The 19,900-nt window shown below is 43.7% G+C and overlaps 1 protein-coding gene across 12 annotated transcripts in view; it reads right to left on the bottom strand.

The window, feature by feature from the left end:
- The window catches only part of TTYH3 (tweety family member 3), a 107,077-nt gene that overhangs the window by 56,555 nt on the left and 30,622 nt on the right, over window positions 1-19,900 (bottom strand). For all 12 annotated transcript variants that reach the window (XR_012670125.1, XR_012670128.1, XR_012670122.1 and 9 more), the window contains exon 2: window positions 604-773. Coding sequence is in view for 5 of the 12 variants with exons in the window: in XM_048867981.2 (XP_048723938.2) it covers window positions 604-773 (170 nt within the window). In the remaining 7 variants the exon portion in view is untranslated. The remainder of the gene's footprint in view (window positions 1-603; window positions 774-19,900) is intronic.

Genomic DNA, 19,900 nt, shown 5'->3' with positions numbered 1-19,900 from the left:
CACCTCCTTCAAATGTTTCTGGCATTAAAACATTAGTGGCCAACACTAGCAACATCACTAGTGACCCTTAAGGTAGTGCATCAGTCTTACCAAAGGGATAAAAATGGAGCGATCAGGACTGCAAGCACTGGATACTATTTACAAAGGAAGAAGAAAAAGATCCATGCTTTTTATTTTATTTTTTTTAAAAACCCTAAATCCACCTACCCAATGTATTGGTTATTTCCTTAGGAAAACCTGCTTCCACTGTAAATTCTTGACTAGGCCTGATAATTATGTGAACTGCATCCATCTTAATTAGGTGATAAGCCTCTCAGGACAGGGTCTTCGTTAACTGCTAGTAAATGGCAAATACCCTGCTGCTCTTCTGGCACTTTATAGTCATCATATGACAAACCATTATGCAGTAAGGTGTGGAATAGCAATCAGAAAAGTCTATGCTGGATTTTAAAGTTAGGAGTACACTAAAAGAGAGGAGGCTGTTTCCAATCTATTGAGTCACGGAGTCAGTGGCTGATGCTCAGCATATGTATGGTGTGGGTGGAAGTGGCAGTGACAAAATAGGCAACATTAATTTACCCTGCAGACAAAATGTAAACTCACCTGCAGACAAGGGTCGCGATGATCACACACCAAGCAGTGCAGCAGCAATCTGCATTTAAGTGCTCTTCACTTTTCCGATGGCGGCAGCACAGCCAGAACGAGTAGAACAGGAGGAAGAGGAGATCCAGAGCAAGGCAGGACAGAGCAACACCACCAAACAGCAACAAGGCCTGAGGAAGACAAAATAAAATAAAAATTCCAGTTACATCAGAGGCACCTCCATAGCATAAACATATGGCAGAAACAGATGACTTATCCGAGTCCCAGGGATCCTTCACTCATGGCATAGGTCACAGAATCCACCCCTGGACACAAGACTTTATGAAACTAAGCTTATTCATTAAACAGATACGTTCACAAGAGGATGTGCGGAGTAAGTCACAAATAATGGATGCACTATTGTCTTCCTGAGTCTGCAAGTCACATGAATGAGTCAAGATTCGTCTTTAATCCAGAGCAGAGATCAGTACTAGGGCAGCTGGTTGAACTGTACAGCTACGAGTATAAGAGTTTGTTTCCATTTCTGCAGGTCTCTTCATCTTCACGAATAAAATATTCCCTCCAAAATAAATGGTAGAGCAACACTAAGACTAGAAATCCAAGTGCACAAGTGGGTTTGAATCAGAGGGTGGAATTTATTATCCACACTTGAAAGACTCTCTGCTTTTAAAAATCAATCCCCAGAGCAGCAATATCTTAGCGGCTCAAGCTAGGTCTGTATGCTTCCACATACTGTACATAGACAAAAAACGATCATCTAGATAATACCAATGGAGATGGGAATATACAATAAATTTGAAATGCTCACTATCAGAACTAGTATGTGTCTACTTCAATTCATGTCTATGGTTTCCTTCAAATGATACCCAACTAGAAACACGAGTGCAGCGTTAACTCCAAATTTCTCATCAGAATCTCAGTGAAACTAGATTCGTTAACAAAAAACAAATGCTCCATTCAGAACATTCTATCAAATCCACACTAATGTAGTAAAAGGGATACTTCTGCTGATTGCATTTAATAGTCACCAACAACCAGATTCTACCCAGAAAGCAAATAAAATTTAAAAATGGCTTTAATATCTGGAATGGGGCCCAAGGATTTAGTGCTGACCCAATCGTCTTAGTAGTCTGCAGTTTAGATACAGATCTGTACCAACCATGGACAAAACAAAGGATTTTTTTTAAAACAATGTCATCTCCCCGCTCTCTCCCGCCCCTCCCCCCCCTTCTCTCACTACAATCCCACATTACAAAAGAGGTATTTGATTTAAAAACACCACCACAAAAAAACCCCACCTGTAACTCCTACCTGGTCTCAGAGGAACAGCCGTGTTAGTCTGTATTCGCAAAAAGAAAAGGAGTACTTGTGGCACCTTAGAGACTAACCAATTTATTTGAGCATGAGCTTTCGTGAGCCACAGCTCACTTCATCAGATGTTTACCGTGGAAACTGCAGCAGACTTTATATACACACAGAAATCATGAAACAATACCTCCTCCCACCCCACTGTCCTGCTGGTAATAGCTTATCTAAAGTGATCAACAGGTGGGCCATTTCCAGCACAAATCCAGGTTTTCTCACCCTCCACCCCCCCACACAAATTCACTCTCCTGCTGGTGCTAGCCCATCCAAAGTGACAACTCTTTACATAATCAAGTCGGGCTATTTCCTGCATAGATCAAGGTTCTCACATCCCCCCCACCCCCATACACACACAAACTCACTCTCCTGCTGGTAATAGCTCATCTAAACTGACCACTCTCCAGGTTTAAATCCAAGTTAAACCAGAACATCTGGGGGGGGGGGGGGGGGGGTAGGAAAAAACAAGAGGAAACAGGCTACCTTGCATAATGACTTAGCCACTCCCAGTCTCTATTTAAGCCTAAATTAATAGTATCCAATTTGCAAATGAATTCCAATTCAGCAGTTTCTCGCTGGAGTCTGGATTTGAAGTTTTTTTGTTTTAAGATAGCGACTTTCATGTCTGTGATTGCGTGACCAGAGAGATTGAAGTGTTCTCCGACTGGTTTATGAATGTTATAATTCTTGACATCTGATTTGTGTCCATTTATTCTTTTACGTAGAGACTGTCCAGTTTGACCAATGTACATGGCAGAGGGGCATTGCTGGCACATGATGGCATATATCACATTGGTACCTGGTCAGACAACTGAGCTGAGGAATGTTGCAGTTACATGAAATGTGGTTCTAAGCAAAGGCTGTTACACCATGGACAAAATGCCAAGGTAACCCGCCTCTTAGAGGGAGGGTTTATAGATTTGTATTTTCCTTCCCACCCCCTTTCTTTCTGTCTTATAGCTACCCCCAGCTCCGTTAGCGTCCTGGGAAGTCTTGCAAGCTGCACAGTTCACTGTACTTCCAATCAAGCATGTGCCAGCCTTGACAGAATTTGATACCTGTCAAACATACATCATGAGATTTGCATCAGTTTATAGCCTGCCTGTTGGACCGCAAGTTGCCTACATGGCAGCATAGTATAGCCAAGGCTTTGACAATATATCCACAGCATTTACCAGAAGACAACTACTACAGATGATTAACACATACCTAACCAGACCACATGGAAAGATACACATATCATACCAAGAATCATACACACAGCTGAAACTATTAAAACGGGGGTGGGGAGGACAGAAGGGAGAGTTCCGTTCCCTTCACTAGAACACAACACATGGGGTGTGTGCTTTTAAGAGAGTTTCTAAACAAAGAGGGGTATTCAACAAGACAACTGTATTCAGCTGTATTCCCGCTTCCCAAGGCCTGCCATCTACCAGCACACAGTACTAAAATAAATGCACCTGCCAGACTGAGATTCCTTTACAAACACCTTACATATGGTCCCAGGCAAACTGCACAAGGGAAGAAAAAAAATTCCCCCTTCAATGGATACGCTCAGAGAAGCATTACTGCCTGAAACAGGAGCCTCACTAATAATCCATCCCTTTCCTAACACACCATAGTCTTTCTTCAATGGTGAAGGTTTCATGCTGCAGCTCAGCATGCAGAGACATCAACTTCCCCCCATAAGAAAGATTGGTTCCTGTCACTTGTTGCACCCAAACAAAAAAGTCAGGATTGTGAAGTAAAGTTTTAATTTGTTTCTCTGTAAATATTCAGCTGAATGGGACTTGTCTGTACCTAGGAGCATGCCAAGGTTCTGTGTTCATTTCACAAGGAGCAAGTGTTTGTTTTCAGCCAATGGACATACAAGACTGGAGTAACTAATCCTTCCAACAAATCAATTTAGGACCCAGAGATACGCTGGCAGTGAAAGACTAGCCACTGCTTGCTTGCTTGCCAGGATTAAACTACTAGTATTTAAAGAGGGACTGCAAGGCTGGATAAATCCCTTACTCCCTTTATCCTGCAACACTAAGTCTGGGAGACCCTGATATTCAAGGCCCCATTATTCTGAGTAAATTTAAAATTATGCACTTCGCTTTTCACCATGGAGAGCACAGATTCCCCAAGCTATCAGAGCCATTATAGTAAACGATGCAGGAACCATACTTATCTGGAGACATGGTGAAGGGGCAACATTTTAATCACTGTAACTACACTACTGGCAGAAGCCAAAATCGAGCAGTCTTTGAATGCGGGTGTAAATCCAAGTAGTATCAGCCAGATTGGCAGATGTAGCTACGCTGTAGCAGCAATCTTTCAAAATAAAAACAGTAGTAGTGCCTATGGAAGCAGTGGTTGTGCAGCACTGGTAGCATAGAAACAACCAAAGGACACTGATTTCAGAGAGATTCGATGCCCTGGAACTGCCACCCTTTGAGGCTGGAGTGGACAGCCTGCTGTACTTCCCACAGGCTTGCTAGACTCTAGGACAGTCAGATTCCTGGTAGTTTTTAATTTATGTATTTTGGTGTACCAAACACCCATTTAATGCAGGAATCAGATACAAGCGGGGAAAGCTGCATCACTTGCGCAGATTGCTGGTATTGATAGTCACATTAACAAAAACAACAAGCATCCAGATCCCAATGCCAAGAAAGGAAGTCCCAGAGCAAGAGAAAGGGCACAGTGGGAACAGACCGCCACTCCGGGGATGGCTAGCACTATCTGGGCACTTGCAAGATCATCCACATCATCCTAGTTGAAGGGACCATCACTGTGAAGGGAGAGGGTAGTTCAATTTCCAGAACAGTGCACTTCTTGACCTCTACTAAGATCACATCAACAGGGGAGGTAATTAGTGCCAAGGGTAACTGGTTTTATTGATGTGCACCCCTATCCTTTGGAAAGGGCTGAGATCACCAACTCATTGTTCTTAGGCCACAGATTTCCCAACTGTGATCCATGGATCATTGGCAGTCCACAGAGAGATAGCTGGTCATGTGGTTTTGGTTCTCCTTTTTCCTAGCTACTAAGATTGCAACAAAAAACCCCTACAAATACACTAAATAAATACTTTCCTAATAGCAACATCTCCATATATGGAGTTGCTGTTACACCCACTAAGTCATCTGACCATCATGCATGGGAGGGGAAGTGATCTGTGTAATAGCATATGGACAAGAGGTCTACAAGATAATGAAAGAAACCAAGATGATCCTACCTATAAGAGAGCTTGAGAAGCCCTCACTTGGGCCACTAAACAGCTTCAACATAGTAACTTTCAGTCACTGCTGAGCTAACCAGAATTTAAACTTGCGACCTGGAAAAGGAAAGCTCCCCATCTAGTCAGTCAAAGCCAATCCAGTGCCCAAAGATCATTTTAGGGATTGGCAGAGTATACTGAAATCATGAGATACTTCCCTCTGAAAGACTAACTGGGGGAAGGATGACGCAGGTGCAAGCGTTAACATTTCCCTTCAGTTCGCAGTTACATGTTCCCCACTTTTGATTTTACAGCACTATAGGGCAGGATTTTATTTGTTTAAAAAAAAAAAACACGCACATTTTTACTGAGCGAACAAAACTTGTTCGAAGACTGCTGCTGCAGACAGGAGGAAGGAAGTCTGAAAGGTTGGTTTTGAGCACACAATTTCTTATTTCAAGTCTTATTAGGGTACATTAACTTCATTTTCTGGTGCCAGTTCTATTCATTGGCACAGCAGCCAGGTTTTGCCAGTAAACAGATTAAAATAATTTCCCGGGGAATACACCACTATTTTAGTACAACATGGAGCTTCCATTAAACTTTTCTGAAGGAGGACACTAAAGCCTTCACATATCCTTGAAAAACAGCACGAAGTACTTACTGGAAGAGCTAACTTTCCCTCATCACAATCTATTGATCCATGAGAGAGCCAGTCATTTTCACTACCACAGTAAAATATAGTGCTAGTTAGTTATATGGCCTCAACAGCAAGCCAAGAGAGATGCCCTTGATTTTCCCATTGGACTTGTCAAAGCCCAAACCAAACACACCCACTTACTCTACACTTCAGGAACACTTACACTTCATCCACTGCTGTAATGCAGGTGTACAACGGTTAGTGAGAAGCTCTCTCATCTACAGTGACATTTGGTACAGGCTAAACTACAGAGACAGGACTCCAATGAGCAAACTATCCGAGTTAAGTGCTGTGATAAGAATTTGGCTGCAATATACCTTTGTTGCATCTTCCACCAGTGAGCTAAAAAAATTGCTTCTGCTTAAAATTCAACTATTTCAGTCCACTGGACAGTTAGTTTAAAATCCATAAGTGTCTACAGTTTGAGAGGATCCCAACAGTACAGTTAGTTTAATCACTCCTGGACTGTGAACTATTTATAGTTTACTTTATAATTAGCCTTTGCCAGAAGAAAGCTTTCCCTGCAATCTGTGACTAAATCTAGAAGGAACATTACACAAGCAACTTGAGATATAAAATAAAAGCAGGAGGGGTTAAAGGAGTGTGGGAAGAGAAAGATGCTCACTCAGAAGAGCAAATGAAGCAAACTGGTCCACTGCCAATAGAGCACTCATATCTATTTATTCTAGTGAGTGATGTCAGTAAGGAGTGTGGGGAAGGGAGACACGACATCGTGAGGATATAAAGTAGTCCCAGAGCTATTTCCTCCACTTTGGCTTCTGGCACAAAGAGGGCCAGCACACATCTCTCATTCAGAAGCCCAGTAAGGAGTCCTATTTCTCCTATCCACTGCAAACGCTGCCCATCGCCTTTCAGTACTGACAGTTTCTTAAAGCTGGTAACGTGAAGGAAGCAGCTGACCCTCCAGCTCTTCCCCAGACCATGGGATAGTTTCTCTTAATTCACTTCAGTAGGTTTAATGCACTGGAATTAGTCTGCTTTAAGTGTGCAGCTTTCATTAATTCAGATTAATTTTCCTGAGGGTCTGCACATAGATAAGCCCTGAGACTGCAATTAGAGTTTGACTAAGCATCCATCACTGCCCCTCCCGCTGCCACTCTGGCCCCCATTTTACAATGCATACGTTCAGCACTGGAGGCCTGTATTCCAGTTTGGTCAGTGTACATGAAACAAACTGCTGCCGCTAACGGTACGTGGGCTCCAGAAGTTGACTAGTCAAAGGTCTTACCAGATCGTTGTAGAACGCCAGGGCTGCAACAATAAAGGGTGATGCAAGTAAGGCTGGACCCCTTAATTACCACAGCACAGGTCACATGGGGGCAAGGTCTAGAATTCATTCCAGTGGCCCCCAGTTAAAAAAAAAAACCAAAAAACGTTAGCTAAGAAGAACCCAAACCACTTAGTGCAAAGGATTAATTTAACATGAAGCTGGTATTTTCTCTAACTGCAAATTCAAACCCAAGCCATATGAATCAATGGAATACTGATGTTCCAATGGGTTAACATTAAACTACAACACATTCTCTCCCTCAGTTGTTACCACACTCTAATCTCCATTTTACAGAAAGGAAACACTCCCTTGCTATGGGGGGGGGGGGGTATCCCTCTAAATTGGCTGTTCTCCTGTTTCTCTGTAATGACGGCTGAAAGCCTCTACACACTATGGAAAGAATAAGACTCTCTCCAAATTCAGCTTCTATTGACAGGTCCCCACAGACTAAAAGTCTTATTAAATGAGGCTTAGCTCAGAACTGGCAGCTTGTCAAATGAGCATTCTCGGTGAAAAGGTGGATTTCCTTTCTGGGGCTTGTGTTAGATTTCTGGAAGGGAATTTGCAACAAAGATGCATCAGTGTTTAAGCAGTTCCACTTTTGCAGGATTGGGACAAAGATTGTCAGGGGAATGGGCCCTCACCTTCAGAAGCTACCCCTTTCCCATATTCCCTATGGTACAGATCAGACCAGATTAGTAACATAGATGCAGGTTGTCCCCAAACAAACAATCTGCAATACTTAAGATAAAGGGACTTCCCACTGGCAAGGGAATAGCCAAGAGCAGTGGTTCTCAAAGCCAGTCCGCCACTTGTTCAGGGAAAGCCCCTGGCAGGCCGGACCGGTTTGTTTACCTTCCGCGTCCGCACGTTTGCCACTCCAGGCCAGTGGGGACTGCAGGAAGTGGCGCAGGCCAAGGGATGTGCTGGCCGCCCTTTCCGCAGCCAGCATTGTCCTGGAGCGGCGAACCGTGGCCAGTGGGAGCCGCGATCGGCCGAACCTGTGGACGTGGCAGGTAAACAAACCAGTCTGGCCCACGAGGGGCTTTCCCTGAACAAGCAGCGGACGGGCTTTGAGAACCTCTGGCCTAGAGGACCCCAATGGGCCTCTTCCATCACTAGCGTCTGTGGTTCTTAGTTCCCTACCTCAACTACTACAGGTTTACATCATTTCTGACACTGCAAATACACAATGGATTAGCACATCTATTCCTGGCCCACAATGGTTCCTCCATTTGAAGTTTTACCTCCTTGGACAGACAGTTCTACTTTCTGTTAAAAAGTAGAAAATCAAAACCTCCTCCTCACTAAGTAGTTTGCCAGCCAACTAGAAACTGGAAAGCAGTTGTGATAAACTAGGAAAATGTGTGTTTATTAATATGGGACCGGTTCCTGTGTGGTTGTTTATGATGAGTTACTTGCTATGGAGTTAGATCAAGAGGGACAGGTAAAGAAACCAAGAACAAAGTGAAACAAAGGCCCAGATAAAGAACACCCCTGCAAAAGGCAAATACCATTTATAGCCATGGAGAGGAGACTTCACAGGCCCAGAAGAGGTGATATGGTGAGAAGAGAGATCAAAGGGAGTATTAAACCCTTAAGCTTGGTCTGTGCTATCAATTTATGTTGGTATAACTACATCGCTCAGCTTTTGATTTCCCACACCCTTGAGCGACAGAGTTATACCTGGAGTTAGCGCTATGCTGACAGACAGGCAATTCCCATCGACATAGGTACCACCTCTCAGGGAGGTGGAGTAACTACCCTGATGGGAGATGCTCTCCCATCAGCATAGATAGCGTCTTCACCAAGCGCTGCAGTGGTGCAGCTGTGCCGCTGCAGTGCTGTAAGTGTAGACAGACAAGCCCTTACAAAACTTCAAAGGCCCTAGAGAGGGAGGAAATTTTGGTGAGTAGGGGAGATAGCCCAGGATGTCAGTGAAAGAGCTCACAAGCAGACACAGACTGGGAGAAATAGGAGCTGAGAGCAGGCAGGTTCTCTAAGCAGGCCTAGGCATCTAGCCCAGGAGCAGCTAAGAGCCACGTGGTTAGGTCTGTTACACCTTTAACCCACATCTCTGAAAGCTGTATTCCTGCTGTTAATATCAACACTGTGACAGAAGGCTTTGTGGTGCCTGACTATTAACTACTAGTCTCAACTCCCAGGGAAAAATGTCAACCACAGGGCTTAAATGCCAACTAGACCTGCTGAAAGTCAGGGTTGGTACACAGTGGGCTGTAACCCAAGTCTTGGTGTAAGGGTGTGCAAGTTGAGAGACTGAGGCCAGACACCTATGGGGGTGCACGCAGGAAGACCTGCAACAAGGACAATAGTGCACTTAATCCAGTTAAAAGAAAAGTATTAGTGTCCACACAAGTCAGACAAAGGTAGTGCAACCTCCACTGCCAACATTTCCCCCACATACACAGGTCTGCTAACGGAGTTCAACTCGCTGTTCCAGGCCTACATCTCTCAAAGGCAAGACCCAGTGGTGCCAAGCTGCCTGTTGGTACATTATAGTGCTTTATGTACACAAGTAATTTTTACCTAAGCACATGACCCCAACACTAGGAGGTCTTAAATATCTTAAAGAAAGGAAAAATTATTTCCAGGTGGAGTCAGTGGCTTAATCCCCACTCCTCTCCTGCCCCAGCAACCAACCCCCTCCCTGTTAGCCTCTTCATTCTAAACAGACCCATTTAAAAGCAAATTTTAAAAAGGCACCCCAATTTCTACCTTAGGTCACTGCGGGGAGGTACCACACACATCCAGGGTCTGCACATTCCTAGAACTAGCTCTGTACCAAAGCCAGAATTTGAAGCCAAGACTCCAGATGTAAGAAATCAATGCTTTAACTCGCTCTGCCAGCTCTCACATACAAGTCAAGATACATATGGAATTTCATTTTGAGCTAGCCACCAATTCAGCCCTTTACCTCTTAATTTGGTAGACTCCTCTGAGCATCTACTAGACCCATGGACTCAGCACATAAAAGAAGAGAGTAGTTCAGGAGTGAAAATAAGTAATAAATCTCCGTGTGCGCCAGGAGTTACCACCACCTACTCTCACTGAAGGAGGTTTGGCTCATGACATTAGTGTTCCTGGTTATAGTGTGAAAACACTCAGCCCTTCTGGCCAGTTAGCAAAGTCATGCATATTGGGGCAAGGGACAAGGTGAAATGCAGAGACTTAATAGCCTATTCTATCCTGCATTGGCAGGGAATTGTTCCCTACACCCCTCTAGAAGCTCTAGCTGCCTGTCACTACACACAGAATGGTGTCACTAGGGAGACCATCTGCCATTCCAACTACAGGGCAGGCACTGCTGAAATCTGAAGGAAGTGGATATAGCACTTTGCATATAAGGAATACCTATGGGACAGGTCCAGATGCTACTGGAGGCTAGAAAAGAGTTAATCTATTCTCCCTCCTGCAGAGTCTGTTTTTGTCCTCACTGAGTATGGGACCCTCTTAGAAACCCTTTTCGACCTGAGCATGCACCACACTGCATAACTTCAAGGGCACTCTGCTATGGCATACTTGCATCCAGCAGAGACGGCTAGATGCAGCGCTCCATAATTGCAGTCATCCCTGCTCCTTTGGTCAGCCCAGAGTCTCTCTCCCATGGAACTCTGCATACAAAGGGCCCACACCCTTGCCAGTATGAAGGAAAAAGATCAAGTTCAGGATCAGAGCAGTCTGTTCCCTTGCATTGTGGCCAACCAAATGATTAAAAAACAACTTTAGCTGGAACAGTGTTTAAACACAGTTTAAACTACTCACTGAGCCCCAGCATAGATGGGGCCTTTAAGAGAGGGCTCTCCCCAAAGTGGGCGGAGGTGGAAAAGTCACAGATTTTTCCCAATAGAAACAGCATGTGACGGTCACTATCTGAAAGTCAAATATGAAGGACTGGAGGACAGCTTTGAACAAAAACAAAAAAAATAAAACAAAACAAAGAAGGAGCAAGGGCAGCCAGCCAGATCTATATGGGTCAGAAACAAAACAAGCTTTATCCAGTCACGGAAAATTAGCTGAACGGAAATCCATCAATGAAGAAGATATTTTTCCATAAGTGTGACAGCTGTAGATAATACAGCTCAGCTGGTTTCCCTTTAAATACAATTAGGCTACATTTTGAATATCTTTAAGGATTCAGTACCATATGCAGTATTTGAAAAGCTCTGCTATGGAAAGAAGCCACTTTACAATGCTTCTTAAATATATGCATGCACTTGCATACATAATTAGTGCATGTGCACATGTATGTCTTTTCTTCCAATGTACCTTGTTCTCTCTGCTAATGGCATCTCCACCTAAAAACAAAACATTTCTCAACACTGAGTACCTCACTATTTGGAGGCTTATCAAGAGAAATTGAAAGGGAAGTGGTCTGAATAGATCTCTTCCTGTAACTAACGCAAAAGAAAAAGCTTCCATAGAAGAGTGATGGAAACTATACAACTCTCCTCTTCACAACGGAATTTTGGTTGTGCAGATTTTGTTGAAGTACAGGTCTACCCTAAAGAACAATTAAAAAAAAAAAACTATCACACTTTGGGTTTTGAAGTTTGCCACCATTAATGGTGTTCGGGTTTACAAGGGAAAAGGCACATTCTAGTTACCAGTCCTACAAACTCACCTCATTACGTAAGAGTCAAGCTGTTTCCCTTCTTTCCCATCGCCTCCCCTAAAAAGCTTTGCCAGGACAAATCATACCCTTTGCGATACCTCTCACCCCTTGCCTTCAAACAATTTTGCGCAGCTGTAACAATGCTGTTGATTAGGCACAAGGTGGAAAAAGAATCCTGCTCACTTCCCTAGCTCACATGGTTCAGCAGGGTTAATGGGAATTAAAAAACAGTAAGATACATTTTGCTCCTAAACTAAGCAGATGATTTCATGTAGGGAGCAGATCTGCCAAACAGAGTGGTATTACTTTTACCCAATCACTTTTCAGACTACAACCATGCTTTATATGGCAAGACTAAAGAGATTAAGGACTGACTTCATTACAGTTTAAGTATCTACATGGGGAACAAATATTTAATAATGCAGAAAGGTATAACAATCCAATGGCTGAAAGTTGAAGCTAGACAAATTCAGTCTGGAAATAAGGCATACATTAAACAGTAATAAGCCATTGGAACAATTTACAAAGAGTCATGGTGGATTCTCCATCGCTGACTATTTTTATATCAAGATCAGCTGTTTTTCTAAAATATATGATCCAGGAATTACTTTGGGGATGTTCTATGGACAGGAGGTCAGACTAGATCACCACAGTGATCCCTGCTCAGTTTGGCTTTGACTTTCAGAAGTTTGCATGAGCAGAAAAAGGATGCCATCAAAGAAGGTGTTCATTACTCTCTGCAACTGTTACTATTTGCGAAACATAGCAAACATCTGGGTATATTCAAAGAAGTTGTGACTTGACACAAGGAATAATAATTCTTGCCATCGGAGTGGAATTAGAAGTAATGCATAGCAGATGCTGGTGGAGCATCACAAACTTATTCACATGACAGATAGGAAATGGGAAGAGTCCAGGGCTAGAGAAGTGTGGGAATGTGATGTGCCCTTTGAATGTGAGATCTATGCTGTGCCAATAGGGTTTATGGGGTCCTTAGATCATTTCTAGAAAAGTTTCACCTCTGAAATGCTGACATACAATACTGCTGTGAGGAACCATTTGAAGAAATTCATCTTAATCCTGCTTAGGTTTCTAAATCTAAATCTGCTAGAGGTCCACTGCTGTCTACTCTCTGATCAGGGATAACTTTCACAACATTAAAGCAGTTTATACGATGCTGTGTAATTTGAGGGGTATTCAGAAGTCAAACACCAAGACATCAATGTAGTATAAGGTTAGTTGAGTAGAAAGGCAACTTAATTGAAATGTGGGAATAAATTCAACAACATTCTCTCATGGCATTAGCACGTCAAAAGAGGCAATCCCCAAAATGGCAATCACCAGGGTATCAAAATATTCCCCCCCCCACACACACAGAGTGTACATTAAAGCTCTCTCAAGAATAGAGAAGATTGCCATAATATCAGCTCTTACAGTACAGTCTTCAGGGACTAAATCAGAAAAAGTGATCTCTACCTCTACCCACTTAGATCCCAAAGAAAGACGCTCTGCAGAGTCTATTATGATGATCTTCATAAAGCACTCTGAGTAGGGTGACCAGATGTCCCGATTTTATAGGGACAGTCCCGATTTTTGGGTCTTTTTCTTATATAGGCTCCTATTACCTCCCACCCCCGTCCCGATTTTTCACACTTGCTGTCTGGTCACCCTAACTCTGGATAATCATTTTATCAGTGATATTGTTAAGAGTTTAAAAGTTACCACAACTAGGCTTCAGAGCCAACACACCATTAAGATGAATGGGGAAATTCATAGCACTCACAACTACTGTCTCAGGCTGTCACTATTGTTTACATTTGGTTCATGTTTTGCAGATTATCCTTGCAACCAAAAGGCAAGAGACTTTTTAAAATGAAAGTTTAGGAGTAGTCTACACTTGGGATTTGCCCCATCTGCAATCCTCTGTAGCCAGCCACAGGTATGGCTGCAAACCCTTGGTGTAGTCAAGCATACTTACTGTTTGCACAGGGGGTATAACATGGGTTTCTAACTCCACCAAAACAAATAAATTGCTCTACCAGTCTACACTGCACAAGTGCAACCTGCTAGCTACACTGATGGGGGACCTTCCACAGATGAAACAATAAATAAAATAATCAATCCACTGCAAGCCAGCTCACTTGACCCTTTCTTTTAAAATAAGCTATTTAAGGCCAATGTTAATGTATGAGGGTAGCTACTCTGGAGGAAGATGGCAGGTTTTAAACAGAAAACAGAAGAGAAAAAGCAATAGTTCTCTGATGAAATTTTAAACTATGAATGGGAGGACTGGAGAGGTGAGAACACAGATCCCTGGTCTACTGACTATATGGAATTTAAGTGACCCAGCATGAACAAACAGCATAACAGGCTGTTAAATGTTTAGATGCAGTATATCTGTAACAATCAAGAGCCGCACTCTTCACTTGAGATGGGCACAAATCCTCAACTTCCCCTTCAAAAGTATTTGAATCTGTATAGGAAGGAATTTTCCTCCTTGCCTTCTGGCGTGGGATATTTTGGGGGCAGAGAAGAAGGGGGAAGCACACACACAAAAAAGTAAAGCTTGTTTAGGTGCAGTAAAGAAAAACTCTTCCCATCTGCTCTCCCCCTTAGGGAGTGGGGCTGAAGAAGAGGGAGGAAGACAGCTCACAAAAGGATAGGTCTACACTACACACTAAGCTCCAAGGAGCCTTTGAATCAAGAAGCAAAACAAAAAAACCTTTACCACTTAGAGCCTGTAACACACAGGAAGCAGCAAGATCAAAGCTATTAAAGCCAGCCAAGACCAACCACAGTCACAGCTGGAGCCTGTGTTTCTGCACCACTGACAAGACTGGAAGCCTCATTAACCACTTCTTTGTCTCAGTATGGCAGACTCCTGGTGCAGGCTCCTCACCAATTGCTGGAAATGACTAAGGCCTCCAGCAAGCTACGCTAAAGGGAAATATAGTTTTAAATAGAGACACCTTCCTTCACTTAGCACCACAGAACTGTAGATGTCTTCTCGGCAACCAGAGGGCGTTAGACAGTATGTCCCTGAGAAGAGCATTCTGGCAAGTGGTAAGCACTCATGATGAGTCACTGCTTCTTCTGTCCAGTTGTCATGATAATTAGAGGGGACCATATGCTTTTAAAGTCTTAAGTATCATTCATAAGAGAAGAATACATATGCACTGAAGTGATATACTTCTAGGTCAAACCATATAGTAGCAGCTTAAGAGCAGTTGCAGGGTAAGTTGGGTGCCACAAGGCTGCTGGGGGGAGGAGAAAAGGGGGGAGGGCGCAATCTGCTTTGTAGAATAATCATCCAACAATGAAAGTGTCTCTCCATAGTCCCTCCATTTTAAAAGTGACATTGATCTCCTTTCATTTCAAATCAAAACTATTAATTTATGTTACAGCTCATCTGCCCATGAAGTTGGAAACTGTCAATGCCAATGGGCCTAAATAGTATAGCCACCAGTTTTGTGTCAGTCTTCAGGCACGTGTATTCCTCCCATTGCACAATTCCTCTGCTCTGCATGCTGAGTTCTGGGGAGCCTGCAGGCTCCTGGACTATCTTGCAGAACAAGTTTCTTCCCGAAGTGAACTAAATAGACTAAACAACTCATTAGCTAGTCTGCAGTGTTATTTGTGCTAGCAACCAGAAACATCTGAAGGACAGGTAGACTAGAAAAAAAAACCCACACCCACCCAGCCACCCTCTAAGGATGCCTCCAGCCTGCTCAGGACACCACCATCACTGGAATCGTTCCTGCATAGATGGTTCAGAACAATTATTTACATGCACTAAGTTTCCAGTTCTGTTTCACAGGAAGGGATTTCCTGGCAACTGTTTAGAGGCTCCACCTACACTGACCTCATAGCCGTGTTTGAAGAGTGACTCCATCTAAAGCGGTTTACAATGTGGTCTGACAAGGCTAGCGTGAATGGAGCCAAATCCCATTTAAAAAAAAAAAGGCAGTTTCTAATATTTTAACATCCATCCACAGCAGCCAGTCACACTTTATCATAACACAGTTCAGCAGAAACCAAGTTTAGACACTGTTCTTAAAACACAGCTGACAAGAGAAGACTGGGACACTCTGCTGTTCCAATAACCTCCCTGGAGCTCAGAAGGTGAAGAAAGCTGGTGATTAGCCTGCCATTTAGAGTCAGATTTTAACTTAACTGTGCACAGCAGCGGGTTGCAAGCAGAGACAAAGCATGTTCTTTCTCTTCCCACCCACCCACTCCTATTTCATATCACAAAGGGAATGCAGCAGTACAACACTCAAGCTTAAGTAGCTTAGAGATGAGCCTCTGAAATGTACAGACATGGCCTTAGGTGTACAGAACTTTTTCCAGGCAGACCTGAAGCTGGGGGAGGGAGAAGGAGATGCAAAAAGAAAACAAAAACACAAAACCCAGCAAGCTTATAGGGAGAATGCACTTCAACATTAAACACTGCAAATCAGGGAGGAGAAAGCACTAAGCAGCATGCATGCAGCGGGAAAGGGGACTAGAAAATTAGCTTGAGAAAACATGCATTTAGTAAAGTGCCACTAGTCTGCATGGATGCAGAGTTTTCAATTTTACTACACACTTTCCAAGAGGCTAAAATGGTACAGGTGGCCAGATTTCATAAGACAAGGGCAAGCTATGCCTCTCTATTTCACAACACCACAGCTTCTTAAGAAGCCTGCACTGTGTATACTACGTGCCTGGGGCAGACATACACGCAGAGGTCTCATGTCAAATTTCACTGGATTCCCCTCTTATAGCAGTGCCCTGAATTCTGCCCACCTGAGGGCTACACTGGCAGTTTTTCAGAAGCCCTTGTGTTGCACTGAATTGCATGAAACTCCAACTGCAAATGGCAGCAATGAATCAGGAGAGACTAGGTCCCATCATACACAGATGCAAGAAGCCCAGATATCAGTGGGGCAACTGTCCAGTAAACTGCGATTGACATGGTTTCTGCCTTGACTGCAGAAGACTTCTTTCCGCCATTGAGTCTCTCCCTCAGTCTTATACACAACTGAGTCCATATATCTATTATTCTTACTCCCCTCCTCCCACAGGGAAAAAGGTAGCAAATACAGCAGAACCTCAGAGTTATGGACACCTCGGGAATGGTGGTTGTCTGAAGCATTTGTAACTCTGAACAAAACAGCTCTGGCTCCAGCAGTCCAAACTCCGGGCCAGGTTCCAGAGGCAGCTCCCTTCCTAGGTAGGGCAAGCTTGTCTCCTACCCAAATGGGGGTGGGTGGGTGGGTGGAGATTTTATATATACATACATATATACACATACACACACACACACACACACACACACACACACACACAGTGTGTGAGTGTGTAAAAACAGCACCCATGGCTTACAGGAAAGCAGTGTAGATCCCAGTACTGCTCCTGTCTGCAAATCGCAGCCTCTTCAACTCCTAGCTGTAAGTGGGTGCCATGAGCATGGAGGTGGGAAACAGGCCACCCAAATGTGCCTACCTTTAAAATGCAATAAAGGCACAGAACAGTATTTGCTTCCCCCACTGCCTAATTGGTTACTTCTATTTTCACATGGTGTCTGGTTGACTGGTCACTCTGGAACTCTGGTGTTTGCATCTTTGAGGTTCTACTCTAAGTTAATGCTTCGGACTGATAAAACTAGGCACAGAGTTATTCAGTGGGCCATATTGCCTTGATGCTGTGCTGCTGATTGGCTGATGAATTTCACAGCTGCACAGCAACACGAAAACCTAATGAGGTGGGAGGTTGGCAGCGTGCATGAGAGCTCGCATCTCAATCCTTCCTCCACTACATGCCCACAAGCAAAGCATGACACCACTATTGCTTCGGCACTCTGGATAATCACAATATTGATCTCTTCCCCACCCAGAGGTTGGGGGGGAAAAAAAAAACAAAAAACACAATCGCAGCAGGCAGTGCCTTTGCACAAAAGGCAGAAACAGTTGAATCATGTCAGCCTAACTAGCCTGTTTTAGACAAGCACATAGCATCATCCTGTTCTCTTCTGTTCCCTTCCCTGCCTCACGTCTTGGGTAAGGGGGGAGAAGAGAATATAGTATGTGGGTCTGCAGAGGAGGACGACAACGGAACAGAGGAGAGCCAGCCCACCCGCTTCCTCACAACAATGCCAAAGGCTGCTCAAGACACCCATCCTTCAATCAGTGGGCCAAGTCAGATCTATTATCCTATTTACAATGTTGACATTGTAAGAATGCTACCTGAAAATGAGTCAGTTTAGGTCAAATCAATTGTAAAGCAGAAACTCAAGCACTGACCCCTGAAAAGAAAGGTTGCTGGGCAGCACTATTATCCATGTAGATTTCTCTCTCCACTAACCCAGAAAGGGAGCACAGCAATCACAGAATAGCAAGGAATAGCTCTGTTCTAGATTCCCAGACTTCAGTGACATTTGAGTCAGAGCAGAAGTTTTTCCAATAGCCAACAAGCATCGTGTTCTCCCAGATTCAAGTGGAAGCAGGGCTTGTAGAATTGGCATACTGTGCTATGTTACTTGATCCAGTGGTTTGACCACTACAGCCACACAAAAACTGAAACAAAACATGTTACGATCTGGAGGCAAGGCAGCAGACCAATTCCAGAGAGCCCAAATGTAGGGACATTTACCAGGTCTAACAGGCAAAAACCCACCACTTCACTAAAGCTTTCCTCCAGTACCGCCCACCTACCAAAACCAGTATTAGTCATTTCTCATCACTTTCCAACTAAGGGAGAAGACCTGACTGAGGATGGGGAAATTGCTGCAACTGTGAAAAAAACCAAGAGAGATGGAGATAAAAATATGCTGAATGACTGCTTTCTATGACTAATAGACACCACGGTGACAGGTACCTTAGGAGCGCTAGTTCTAGGGTGGTGCCTAATTGGCATAAAGTGGAGCAGATTGCAAACAAACAGACTACAGACACCAGCATGTAAGGATACCCTCTGCCCGAGATCTGAAACCAAAATGGAATGATCTTTCCACAGGCTACATCACATATGGTCCTGGCCCAGTCTGTGGAACTCCTTGAGTCATTTGGGTCCTGAATACCTGGAGAAACCTGCCCATCGTTATGGAGTTGAAAGGTAGATGAAGAAGTGGTTGTTCTCGAAATCTGTGTGGGGAAAGAGGTCCTCTAAACTAGCAGTTACCAAACATCTGCAGAAAGCGTAAGCGGTCTGGTCACACAGTGCTGGCTCTCATCCTCGTTCTCAGCTAAGAGCTGATTGAAGGGGAGATTTACATCAACAGGGCTATTTCCACCCACTTTTCTTTAAAAAAAAACAAAACAAAGTAATCACACTAAAAATACATCCACTGGTACATTTGATAGAAGCAACTGAGACTGGGTGGGGAAAGCATATATGCCCCACTATGAAGATGGGTATTATGAATGCAAGGTAGGGCTAAATATCTAATGCTGGCTAAGTATCAAGATACTGTCTTCTCATCTTCCACCAGGCTACAAGTAATCTAAGAGCATATGTGGAGGGACACACACAAGGGACTGCTGGTTTTAAAAACTACAACAGTACTTTCAATGAATGGCCATTACATGTTGTAAAAATCCATTAACACACTGTCACCACCTTTGCCTCTCCATCTGCTCCTGACCAGGACAAATGGGTATGAGGAGGAGCCAGTTTCTCTTCCCTTCTGCCATTATTCATACAGCTGTGACTTTGTGCTAAGTCTGCATGCAGTCCTAGGACTGTCGTGCCTCTCCCCGGAGCAATGGGTGAAACAGTTCTGAAGATGCAAAAGTTCTACAGTGCCACAGCTTGTAATGAACCAATTCAAAGCAAGTCTCTTACCAAAAAATGGGCAAGGTATTGACACAAGGGGTCTCTCTCGCTCACACACCCTCCCCCACCCCTCTAAATGTGACTGTCACTAGAGCTGCATGCACTATGTGAACTCTACTAGGCAAGAAGGGAGTGACAATGGAAATATAACTCTTTTCAAGTGTTACTGTACAAACAGATCTGAAAAGACATTGAAGACAGTGAAACTTAGTGCAGAGACAATAAAGCGAACAGGTGAAAATTAGAAGCATTTGTCATCACTCAAAAGCAGCAGCTATAGTTGGCACA

The sequence above is a fragment of the Caretta caretta genome, chromosome 10 (genome assembly GCF_965140235.1).
Source record: "Caretta caretta isolate rCarCar2 chromosome 10, rCarCar1.hap1, whole genome shotgun sequence".
Lineage (NCBI taxonomy): Eukaryota > Metazoa > Chordata > Testudines > Cheloniidae > Caretta > Caretta caretta.
The sequence above is the reverse complement of the archived record's forward strand: the minus strand, read 5'-3'. Positions and strand labels throughout refer to the sequence as shown.